Below are 12987 nucleotides of genomic sequence, written 5' to 3'. Positions count from 1 at the left end.
TCACTGTGCTCTCCTCAGAGAGTGGTATAATACAGGTGCAAGGCACTGTTAGAAGAGTTTTCATTAAACTACTCATAACTTCCTTAGAAGGTTAGATTTTGAAGCAGCAGTTCTTGTTTTTGCCAGAAGCACTCTGACATCTACTCGGAGATGGCCGTCTTTGGCCTGAAAGTTACAAATGCACAGCTCGCTCTGCATCTTCTAAGTTCCCAGGTAAATGGTTACCCACCGCTGCTGCTGGGCTCGATGTCTGTCTGTGCCAGTGGGCAGCGGCTAGTTATTTAGTGATTTGGCAGGTGTTGAGGTCTTTGAGGTGGAAATCAGTCACCAGCAGGGTTGTGACCACTTCAGCAGGATGCCTGCTTCATACAGAGGAGCTGCAGGTTGCAGCCCTTGCAACTTGCAGTTGTGGGCCTGTGTTTTTATGGCTGGTGTCTCCTTGTTGGTAATGTCTGGTGTGCTGTTAGCCTTATCATATCTTCATATTTTCTGTTCTGTTTTGTATTTTGCCAGTTACATCTTGAAGTAGGAATGTGCTTCTAGGAGAAGGGTTCCTGGCTTTAGTCTCTCTTCCGTGATAGGTAGCACAAGTGGCAGTCTGGTCAGCGGGTGGGTAGCCTGTGTGGAATGAATTCTAGCTTCTGTCCGTCTCTTTGAAGGCATTGGCTAAAATAAGACAAGTCAGCCACCATATTTGATATTTAACTTTTCAATTATCATCTTAATTCAGCTTTGGTTAGAACAAATTTCTCCATGGAGTCTGGTCTAAACATTGTACTGACAGAAAAGGAAAAACTGAGGGAAGGAATGACAGGGACTGCAAAGTCCTTGGTTGTGGACTTGGTGCATTCAGACTTTAAAGAGCAGTGTGGAGCACCCAGCAGTGTTCACTTGGCTCACAGATCAGAGTACAACTGAATTCTAGCTGCAAGTCCAGGTTTGATTATTCCTCTTTTTTAATTTCACCAAAAGTCATTGTTCACAAAGTGGAGTAACCTGGAATTGGGCATTAATTCGACTGTTCTCCTGCCTTGAAAAACAGGGCTCTTTGCAACCTGTGTTGAGCAGTGTTATCTTAGTAAGTGTGCTCACGGTGCCAAAATACTGCTTTTAGGTTAAGCAAACATTAGTTACTGCCATCATTGACCTGATAAACTGCAGAGCAAGCCTTTCCACCTCTATTTAACTGATAAACTTTATCAAGAGATGGACTGTTTGACACAGAGCAAATTTCTGCAAATATATTGAACGCCATCCTCTTTGCTCTGGCAGTCGGTGCAGATCCATCGCTAAATTAAGCTGACTGACCCAGTATTGAACAGCAGCAGATGTGAAATATACGGAAACTTTCAAGAGAGAATTTACTCTGTGAAAGGTGCATCTCTGTAAGATGAAAATCTGAGGAAGAAGCAGATAAGAATCTAGTTGAAATGTCTGAAGCTTTTCTTTGCTCTCTCCCAGACAGGAGTTCCCCATTTGGATCAGCTGTGAGGTGCTGAGTAACAGCTCAGAAACTTGTTGTGAGGGAGGATGTCAGCTAACTGGCAAACACATCCAGAGGCTTTTCGTTGAATAGGGAAGGTTCCTCCGACAGAGCTTCAGCCAGCCAGTAACAAGTCTTGTCCTCGGGAGGTCAGAGGTGCAGTGTGCTGCGTGGAAGACGTGAGCTTTCTTTAGGGAAAAAGGGTGTTTTCCCTCCAGAAATTTGCTGGAGGTGGTTGCGAGCATTTGTCTCGGTTGAATTGCCAGCCTGTCTGTGCATTAGTCAGCCAGCTTCAGTTTTTAAAAAAATCCAGCCTGGAAGACAAGGCAAGTTCTGTTGGCTTACAAAGCTGTCTTCTGTTCTTAGTATGTAAGGACAGAGTATTAAATACGTTGGAAAATGAGAAGTGAGATTTTTACTGCTGATTTTTGCTGCTGGTTATGAGGAGAGGAAGGAGGTAGAGTGCAATCTGAAGGTTGCCTTAAATTTAAAAGGGTATGGGGTTATAATCAGATTTTTATTAAAAATAATGAATCACAAGCCTGACCTGTTGCTGAACTATGGTAAGCTAGGGCTGTGATAAAATGCCACTGAATGTTCCAGTTTCAGGTAGTAAGTTTCAAGTAGGAGCTTCTATATACTTGAGTATAGTAACAAAGTAGTCTGCATGTTATTAGGTTATAGGATGGAGTTAAAATCGATGGCTGAAATAATGCAAGACTCCATATGATCTATTTCACGTAGTTTGTGTGTACCTTGACTGGGAAACTATTTTTGCTTGTCAAACATCAGCTGGTTGGCTTTGTCGAAATTGACTTTGTCTAGAAACAAACCTGAGTGCTGCAGGGGGTTGAGAGAGGAGATGTGAGGCCCTTTGTTGTTGCTGCCTGTAGCGGTTTGGAAGCGTGTGTTGCTAGAGCAGCCTCCCAGCTGTGTGGTCCAGCACACATGGCATAAAGAACTGCACACAGCCTTGCGCCCCTGCCTGCCGTGGGGCGCTTCGCAATATCAAGGAAAGGTGAAACTCTGAGGTTAAGCCCCTGGGGGTCTTCTGAGGGGCTGCCGAGCAAGCTCTCAGCATTGCAGCGTTCCCCTTCGGAAGGAATTTTTATACCTTCATCTTAAAATGGAGATGTGTTAGGAACCCGTGCAGGTGCGCCAGGAGTATATGCTCTAGCAAAATGGTTAACACGTGGAAGAATTTGAGAACCGCTGTATGATGCTGATAAACACACGGACCGTTGAAGATGTAACTGTACTGCGTGTTTATTTACCCTGCTCCGTCCTTGCGCTGAGCTGCTGCTTCTGGTGCCTGAGCTAGTTCAGGTTTCCGTGTTAGGCTGCAGATGGCTTTGCTTGCTTTCACTGTAGCTAACGTGGCTTATGTAAGCTTCCCAAAGGAGAAGGGACTTCAAGGGGTTCCTAAACAAACAAACAAACAAAAAGAGGATTATTTTGAAGAAAATGATCCACATAGTATCATCTCTTGCTTTCTCTTATCTGCAAAACTCTTGCATCGGTCTGTTCTTCTAGTTTTATTATGAGGCATGTGGGTCTTTAAGTCTTCCAAATACTTTATGCTCTGTGCAAGTAATGCTTCTGTCCTCTGCAGCATAAAGTGGAGGGAGCTGTGCTGAATCTGCTCTAAAGAATTGCTAAATATAATTTTGGAAGTTAATGTATGTCAGTAAAAACATGAGTGTGGTAAAAATGTTTTTTGCTTTTGTGAAGTGTCATATTGTATACTTTAATATTACCATTTTTCCTACCTTAAGCTGAATTAATCTTCAAATGTTAATAAAAGCATTCTTTGAATAGCTGTTGTATTGGTAGCAAAAATGTGTTTTCTCGTGAATAATGCAAGCATAAATAAAAATACTCACTAATCCATGCGTGCATTTTATTTTTTTTCAGTAAAGTGAAGCAAGGTCTCCTTCCCAGCTTGGAAGATTTGCTCTTCTATACTATTGCAGAAGGACAAGAAAAAATACCAGTTCATAAATTCATAACTGTAAGTTTACTATCCCAAAGCACTGTATGAAAGCCAACTACTACAAGCCTTTTTAAACATTTGAAATGCAAGAATATAAATCAAGGAATGTTGTACATAGTTAGCTGCAACAAGGAATGTAACTGCCCCCCAACACTGTTGGTGTAATTAAGTGAGTGAGAATGCTAGTGTTTTTATTCGCTTATTTGCTGTGCGAGAGAATGCATGGAAGCTTCTCTGTCTGTGGCAGGGCTAAGTAATATTTGCACTTGAATAAAATAGTTGGACCACTGAATTTTAAACCAAACCATCATAATACTTTGATGTGAGAAGTAGCCAAAGTGGCAAAAGGATTAATAAAGAGTGTCAAAATGCTGTCCAAATGTTGATGATGCTGTGGCAGATGCCTTTTAGTTTAATAAATACGACTCAGCATTAGAAAACCTGTTTGTAATAGCATACGTTTTTCATTTTAGTAATTATTGTTTAATTGTGATAGGCACTCAAATCTACAGGATTACGTACCTCTGATCCCAGGTTGAAGGAGTGCATGGATATGTTAAGACTGACCCTTCAAACAACTTCAGATGGTGTTATGCTGGACAAAGACCTTTTTAAAAAGTAAGCTCTCTGTTGTTAATGTTACAATTGTGAATGGATGTTGCATGGGTGTTACTGACGCCTGTCGAGGAGAGACGTGTGGTATATAGCTGTGTAATTAGTTAGAAAGGAGGTCAGACACGCTCCTGCTGTTGATGTTACCGTGTAAGTTTGTTCCATGGTTTCACGCAACAGATAGATGGGGTAATGTCCATAAAGGTTTCATGTATCAGCGTTACCTGCATGTGTATCTGGCCCTGGACTGCAATTCTCAGTCAGATGCCAAGAAATAAATTGTCTCAGCAGGGAGTATTTTGTATGGGCATGGAAACTCTCTGCATCACTGGTTTGTAACCCAAAGTTCAGGGAACTGCTTCTGTGTAGCGTGAGATGTCTGGAGCATTTCTGGCATCGAGTTAGGGACGTGTATGTAGATAATTCTAAGTGAATACATGAAAAACAGAATGAAGCTATACTTCAAGGTATGTAGAGATGAGAACAGTTAGGACTGTATAAGTCGCTTTGTACTCTTATGGAAAAGATTTGTGTGCCATATTTTAGTGATACCACTTTTTTTTTTTGAGAAAAGTCTGTGGTGAGTATAGTTAGCTGAACAAGTTGAGCACTGTTCAGCTTGTCTTCAGTTCATTCCAAGCACACTCCTTTGCTCCAGTATCTACAGTTTTTGTGTGCCAAAAAATTTTAAGCTTAGGTGCTCTTAAATCTTGAAATGAAGTTTGTAGCCTATTTTTGAGTCTATTTTTGTTCCATTTACAGAGTAAATGATGTAATATGTGAAAGTTGCTTCTTCAATGAAGAGCTTACATGATACATTTCTGTTCTGTTGTACAACCACTTTTTGAATTTGTAAATTAATGGTGTATACTGCTATTTCTGATTAAAGTGTGTGCGTATACACATGTATACATACGTGCCTATAAGTATGTGTATGTATATATACACATAAACATATATAGTGCTATTTCTTCTTTCAAATATGTATTATATACATATAAAGTACATATATAGTATGTTTGTGAAATATTGATTACATTTATATATGTTATATATATATATAAACATATAAAAGTATATTTGTTACGCATTTCAGTGTGTGGCAAATTAACAGACCAGTTAACTCTTCAGTCTACTGATGTGGGTTACTTCCTAAAGGTACATGGACTAACTTCTTCCTTGCATTTGAGCTCAAGACCAGGTCTTTGTTGGTTGTTTGTCAGCACAGTAAAAGCTGTATTTGTAGGGTGAGGAACCTTTCTGGGGTGTATGGTTGAATGAGAAAGGAAATATTTGCTTTTATATAAAACACTTACGCTAGAAGGCTTGTTTGTATTGGTGAACTAGTAATTGTGTTTTAGATGAGGGCTCTATATTAAAACTAAACAAAACAAATAAACGAAGTCAGCAAGTATTTTTTTTAATTAGAGAGCTATTTTGAGACTCATACAAGGTTCCTGGATTTTTCGTTCTTCTCCAGGTGTTTGAGGTGTGAAATACAATCATGTACCCACTCAGTTGTACTTACCTCAGGACTTTGAAGCTTCAGTTTCCTAAACATGAAAGTCAGTGCTGTAATTCTCCTGTCAGATTGGAGTCTGTTAGATCAATTAAAGCAGCAAGGATAAATAACTTGGAGCAGTGATAACAGAAACTCAACTAAATCAATTAAGCACAGTCCAAGTTACCTGTAAAATATCCTAGGTCATGCATCTTTGCAGTCTATCATTATCACAAAAGTTTTAACACCTTTTTACTGGTTATAAACTGTAGATTGCAATTTGACCTAAATGGCCTTACTTTGAAGACTTTGGCCTTTTTGGTGTCCCAGTGTTAAATTGAAAAACTTGGATGAAATCTCCATGTTACAGATAGAACAGTTTTGGTTTCCCATCTTTCATCCCTGGAGTTCTCAGAATTGAACACTCCACAGATGCACTTGTTGCAGCCGGAGTGCCTGCTGAAGCTGCATTTCTTGAGTCAGCTGTTGGTGCTGCATCAGTGTAACACACCACATGGTCTTGGTAGCATGATGCCTTACAGAGGAAAGCTTCCTAGAGGTGTTGTAGCATGCCAGTTAGCTTATGGTGTGATTTTTGCTCTTTATCTTTTGATATCCTAGCTATGGTATGACTTAATAACGTATTTAGATGAAACTTAAGCAGCTATACAAATATGGAAGATTATCCACTCCAGTTTTCCTCATGAAGTGTGCATGTTATGACACATCCTACTAGTCAGATCTATTTTATGACATTTTAGCAAACTTGTATAAAAATTTCTAACAATTTTCAAAAAAAAAAAAAATCCTCCCACCTACCCCCTTTGTTTTTTCTTTAGCTTACAAATTGTTGCTGACAGAAAAAGAGGACTTGCAAAAAGCACTGTTTCTTAACTGACAATATTTTGGTCAATGTGTGTGGCAAAAAGGAAAAGCATAAGGTGTTTGGATCTTATTTAGTTTGACAGGGGTGTAAACTTCAGTGAGATGGTAGCTGAGCAACACTAATAACTATGAGTTTAAACTTGATTAATTTTCTGGGTAACTTGGCTTTTTAGGCTTAGCCTTTGTCACAAGGTACTGTCTGTCCTGCTTTATTGACCTAGAATTGTGGTCCTGATAGCCAAATCTCCTCTGATCTGCTGGTAGGAAGCAGCAATCTGGGTCTGTTCCGTTCTAAGCATCTGTTACTAGATCTCAAACAGGCTTATCTATTTCCCATGGAACGGCTGTGCTGCTCTCTAAATCTAGGCAGCAAATCCTGAGGAACTTTAATTTTAGATGTATTTAACCCAGGTATTAATAAATGTTTTCATCCTATTTGTTTGAGGAGTTAAAAAGCCTTTGACAGAAGATGTAGAGGACTTTCGCTATGCTACTATAAATACCTCCTCTGTCAAAAGCTGTTAATGTTGAATTTATTTTTCTAAAATGTCTAAATATTTTGAGTGCTTACACAAACCTAGTCTTGCTAGCTGGAAACGGAGCTTCACATAGTACTTGTTCTATAGCTTTTTAAGCAGAAAGATCTGCTAGTTTCCCACTCTGCTGTTTAGCTAGCCTAACAATTCTTCAAAACCTGTGAGAGTTCAGAGTCTGTGTTTTTAGCAGGTATCTACTTGCTTTTGGAAAGTAATAATTGGCAATCCGAGCCAGAACTTGAAAAAAGAAGGGGTACATGTAACAAGCTGTATGATTAAAAAAAAAAACAAAATGATGCAACCCAAACCTTTACTTGCAGATTATACAAGTCGTTGATATTTACGACAGATCCGAAGACTTGAATCCTAGTCTCCCATTAGAGCGTTGTTGAAGGGCATTTGGCTGTTTGAGTGACATATACTGTGAATTTGGCAGTTTTGTCCTTCTCAGCAATGAAGTAAGCAAATCAGTTACAAACCCGCTGTAGGGAGCGGATGTAATGATTTCTGACTTGTCACTAAAATATTCACAAGAGAGTCATCTGTGAACATCTATTCTCTTTGCTCATCCATCTTTCTGGTGGGAGCTCATTGAACTTAATCCCTGGTTTACCCTTTGGAGAAAATAGCTTGTTGAAATGTGGTAGTAATGCGTTCCTCTGAAATGCACATCCCTGACAGAGCACGTGCAAATGCAGCACGTCTGTAATGGACAAAATTACAGGGGGATTCAGAGCCCTTGACAACCATACCGCTGTCTCTTTCACCTTATTTTATTTTGTCCTCGTGTTCATGTGAATTAGCAGTATGGTACTATTGCAGCCTAAATGCACTGCGGGAGGACAAATTGTTATGGTGGTGTGAAGTTAGGAGAAATGAAAATTTGAGATGAGGTAGTAGTGTTCCTATCTTGAACTCTATTAATACGTGCAGGGCATAATAAGGGCTTGTTGTTAAAGACTGACTGTAGCAGGATTGTTATTTATTGCTATATTCATTTAAATTTCTCCCTGTGGTCTTTTCATACTGCTCCATTTATCCTGAGCCGCAGACCATTCTTCACCAATGGGTTGCTTGGAACTTTAGAAACTCCACTGGGGAGATGTCAGTTCCAGAGTATTTATTAGAGGCTGTCAAGACTGGTGTACTCTGTTGATTGGAAGTATCACTGCCCCATTAGCCAGAGCTTATTAACACCCCTGTTGTTTTGTCTACTCAGTAATTGTTGTGAATTCCCAGCTAGATTTAATGAACCTCTGTACTTAGTGCCTGAGTTCATACTGTTTGCCTGGAGTAAGGAGACACTAACCTTGGCAGAAGTCTAGGAACAATAACTTGCAGAAATGTGGTCAAGTCCTTAAGCAGCACAGCTGTTTCTAGAGTGATGGTCAGTCTCCAGCTTAAAGTGATTGAACTAATGAAGTGAGCTATTAGGCTGGGTGTAAATTGGTGTATGTAAAAATGCCCTTCCCGTTGCTTCAGCAGAGTAACAAGAGGGCTGTATTTTACTGCATTCTGCCTTCTTATTGCCATGTTTTTCATGCTTTGTGTTCTTGAACTGTTTTAATAGCTGTAGGTGAGCTTCAGATTTTTTTTTACAAGAGTACTTATTGCTGTCCAGGTGATATATGTGATGTCAAAACAAATCCAAAGGTTAGACTTAATGCATGTGTATGCTATTTTTCCTTCTGCACACATGGCTGTCATAACTCCTCTTAATTACTTCTGAAAAGGGGTTGCTCCACCTGGTGAAGGTATCTATAATTGGAGGTTGCTGGGAACAAAAGTGAACAGGGTTTCTGCAAGCTGTGTGAAAAGAGGGTGAGTAAGCATAGCAAATAACAACAAAACCAGCTGAAACTGTTGGTTTAATGTAGGCGAACAAGTTTATTACAGACAGAGCGATTCGGAAGATATCAGTGTGTGCAGAAGAAACTTCTCTGCTGTTTCTCTTCCACTCTTTAACACTCTTGGAGAGTAGGGCCTACCAGCATTTGAAGTGGTTGTCAGGTGGATTTGCAGTTATGGTCTTCAAAGTACAGCAGAGTTCGAACTATGTCTACTTGGTGGTCTGTATGCAACCCGATTCTAATCGGGTGATGACTTCGAATAACAGGATTACTGGAAGTAATGTTTGAAGTGAAAGTATTTCCCTAAAGAGTGGTGTTTAACTTTGCTGAGTAACTCCTCATTGGAAGAACAAGTTCTCCTCCCTAGTAAGGGCCTCTGTGTTCTCCACTTCTCATCTGTCTGAATGAAGTGTTCCTGCTTTTGTCAACACTACCAGAAAGCACAGTCTGAATGTTAACAAAACTGTTAATTTGGAGTTGAAGCCTCCCTTTCTCTTTCTTGCCCTGGGATAGGGCTGTTAATCCCCTTTATCAGGCAGTGCTTTAACTGCTGTGATAACGCTCCCAGTTCCGCTCCCATGGACACACCACTTTGAACAGCTTGTCTCAACTTATGCTCCCATCCTTCCCTCCCTCTGTTCTGCCTAGATAAGTCCTTTTCTTTTCACCTCATCTCTTTTTTTATAGGCAGCAGATGGGCTGGTGTTTGGAGGGCGGGGGCAGTGATGTGACTGTTGTGGTTTAAAGGACGGCAGAAATGGTGACAGCCTGAAGCAAAGGCCTTTGAGTGCTGTTAGTTTTTTAGTTTGGATGTTAGCAATGACTTCCTTGGTTTTTCTATTCTAACAGACTATTTTCTAACTCGGTTCAATTTGGGCTGCTGGCAGCTTTCTTGCTTGTTAGCTCTTCTTTGAACAAGGCTGGGCCAGACAGCTGGCACCAGCGCTGCTCCTAGGAAATGGGTGGCTTTAGATCCCTTGGCAAGCCTAGGTGCTACCTGAAGGCAAAGTGATGTTATCTCACTGTACAGCCTCACAGCTGGAACTTGAAATGAGAGCTTTAAAAAAAAAAAAGGCATAAAAGTGAATGTAACGGAATAGTTGTAGCTAATGCTTAAAAATATGGAATAGAAAATTCTTTTAGGCGCGTGACTTAAAAGGACTGACAGTCCTTATTTAAATAACATGTAAGTGCTTCTTAAGTAGGCTTTTTGTCAGCTTTGTCAAACTAACCATTTTTTTAACTTCTTGCAGGTGTGTACAAAGTAATATTGTATTGCTTACTCAAGCTTTCAGGAGGAAGTTTGTCATTCCAGATTTCATGTCGTTTACTTCGCATATTGATGAGCTATATGAAAGTGCTAAAAAACAGTCTGGAGGAAAGGTAACCATGCTTGTAAATTCAATATGAAACTTCTCTAGATTTGTTGATACTAACCAAGTTCATTTGTTCTTTTTTGAGTAGAGAGATTTTTCTTCACATTTTTAGCAAAATGTAAAACTGATAATTGATTAAAATAGTTATGGAAGTTCAATTGTATTTGCACCTTGCAAACTAAGATAGAATTTTAGCTCCATACCTTTAACAGTCTTTTGAAGTTTTGAGGTTAAAGAGAGAAAATAGTGGTGTTCATTTTTAATTTTACCTAAATTATAAAACCGCTGTGTAATTTGTGAGACTAACGTTAGTCTATAAAAGTTATACTACTTTACGTAGCTGGTAAGTTGTATGACAGAAATAATTGTCAATACTGCACTGAAGTTAGTAATTAAAGTTTATTCTAGTGCTTATTTTCAGTGAGCAATTAATTAAAAACCCCAGACTTTGTTACAAGTTAAAATATTACTGTTTTGAAATCCTAAATCTGACATAAAATAGGACACATTGCTCCTAAAACATGCTGAGTTTGTTCTTTCATTGGAAAAATACTTTATTTGATAATGTTAATATCAATATAATTTATGAAGAGGTTTTAGATTTTTGTGGGCTAATTCAGTTGTATCTGTTATCCTTTCCACAGGCATTTATTAAAATTAACATATGCTAACATATAGCTAAATATTTTGGATGGTATAACATATGATTTTATTTTTCATTGTGATAGGTTGCTGACTATATTCCACAACTGGCCAAGTTCAGCCCTGATTTGTGGGGCGTGTCACTTTGCACAGTGGATGGACAGAGGTATATTTTTAACTTGCAGATTTTACCATTTCAGTGATTTAAACTCTGATACATACAGTGCTTCATGGTATTGTATCTCTGACTAAACAAAAAGCTTTGTTGGAGTTGTTCAAGAAGTAAAAACTACATGATCATCATTCTTGATTTTTTTTTCCAACTTCTGTGAAGCTGAATTATTTTTCAGTTTTTAAAAAATAACATTTAAATAGTATTTGTAATTACTATTTAGAGTAGGATTATATTGTTCTTTTGAGCTGACAATAAATTGATAAAGCTGAGGGTAATTTCAGTGATTACCAAAGGGCAAAATAGAGACAAAGCTTATGTAAACTTTGCAAACTGATGATCTTTATCCAATAGCATCCATGCCTTGAGCTATGTATTGTTTTTTGTAGGCCATGATGTTCTTAAAAGTTAGTAATAGTGGTTTGGTAAGAACATTAAAACGCAGAAAAGGAATTACGATCACTGTACATCACTGAAAAATTTCAGATGCGTATTCTGCAAAAAGGAAGTATTCTCTAAGGGAAGCGCTGTACAAATGTTTTGATGTGCCTCCTAAATGCATTAATTTTCTGAGCGAAGTGTTAGACTAGTGTTTCAGCTTCCCACTTAAGTGGCTGAATTATAATGTATTGATAGTAAAATCCCTTTAAAAGGGGGGAAAAAAGTTCCCCTTTTCGATCTCTTGAATTAGTGTTTTTCTTTGGTTTGGATATTACAACATATACTAATGGAAGCTTTTATAATATTAGCTTTTATAATGTTTAATGTTGTCTAATGATAGCTTTTGTAATGCCAAAATGTTTCTGTGAATTTCTTTGAATACTTCGCAAATTTTCTGCAAAGAAAAGAAGCAAATGCACTTCTGATTTTGTCATCAGACAAGTAGTGTCTTGGAACCTTTTCTTCTAAATGGGGCTTATGCTGCTTGTTTAAATCATTCTTTTGAGCAGTCTGAATTAGGTGTTGAAAGTAAACTTTCCAAAAGATGGTATTTCATGATTGCAGTAAAATACCTGTGCCAGTATCGAAGGGAATATATGTCCAGCCTTTCAACTTCTGCCCTTAAATTCCAAAACTGATCTGGTTCTCATCTTTGTTTTGATATCCATCAACATGTACAGGGACTATATTCAGATTGACTGTACTCTGTTGAATAAATGTGGTACTAGTGTTCTGAGGTGACTATTGCTCTGGTACAAACCCATTTCTTAATTTGCTTTTATTTTGCTATGTCTGTAATAATGGCCAACAAGTGACTTTGCCTTGTTCAGTTTATGGAGGCAGTTGTTAAAACCCAAACCTTTTTTGTTCTGCTTTTTAGGATGTAGTTTACATAATAATCTGTTTCTTGGTGGCTGTTCCTGTTATGTTGAAGAATAAATGAAGCATTTAATATTGCACTTGTCACAGATAGCAAACAGGGGATTTTAAGCATCTTCATCTGTGTTTTTCTCAGGCATTCTGTTGGAGATACCAAAGTTCCTTTTTGTCTTCAGTCCTGTGTAAAGCCTTTGAAATATGCTATTGCTGTTAACGATCTTGGCACAGAGTACGTGCACAGATATGTCGGTAAAGAGCCTAGTGGATTAAGATTCAACAAATTGTTCCTGAATGAAGATGGTAAGAGTTACATAACATTTAATAATGCAAATACTCAATTTCAGAAAATCACAAAACAAGCTACCCATTTTTTTCAGTCGTTTCATTTTACCCTATCCTCTTAGGTCTTACTGGTAGATACTGTCTCCAAATATTTCACTCAATTTTGCTTAATACAAAATACTAGTAAAATAAGCAGAATTCGGCAAGTTGGCTAATATCTAGCTGTGGGGAAAAACAAAGGATTTTGATAATGAAGGTATTTGAAATGTATGTTTATAATCATGCTTTCATTTAGTTGAGTTGATAGCAAGTGTTCTTCAAACACACCTTTATGC

At 38.4% G+C, this 12987-nt stretch overlaps 1 protein-coding gene across 2 annotated transcripts in view; it reads left to right on the top strand.

Moving 5' to 3' along the window:
* GLS (glutaminase) overlaps window positions 1-12987 on the top strand; it is a 58599-nt gene that overhangs the window by 2884 nt on the left and 42728 nt on the right. For both annotated transcript variants that reach the window (XM_040562222.1, XM_040562223.1), the window contains exons 2-6: window positions 3398-3494; window positions 3973-4094; window positions 10114-10243; window positions 10965-11044; window positions 12507-12670. In XM_040562222.1, coding sequence (XP_040418156.1) covers window positions 3398-3494; window positions 3973-4094; window positions 10114-10243; window positions 10965-11044; window positions 12507-12670 — 593 coding nt within the window. The remainder of the gene's footprint in view (window positions 1-3397; window positions 3495-3972; window positions 4095-10113; window positions 10244-10964; window positions 11045-12506; window positions 12671-12987) is intronic.

The sequence above is a fragment of the Cygnus olor genome, chromosome 6 (genome assembly GCF_009769625.2).
Source record: "Cygnus olor isolate bCygOlo1 chromosome 6, bCygOlo1.pri.v2, whole genome shotgun sequence".
NCBI classification, from domain to species: domain Eukaryota; kingdom Metazoa; phylum Chordata; class Aves; order Anseriformes; family Anatidae; genus Cygnus; species Cygnus olor.
The sequence above is the reverse complement of the archived record's forward strand: the minus strand, read 5'-3'. Positions and strand labels throughout refer to the sequence as shown.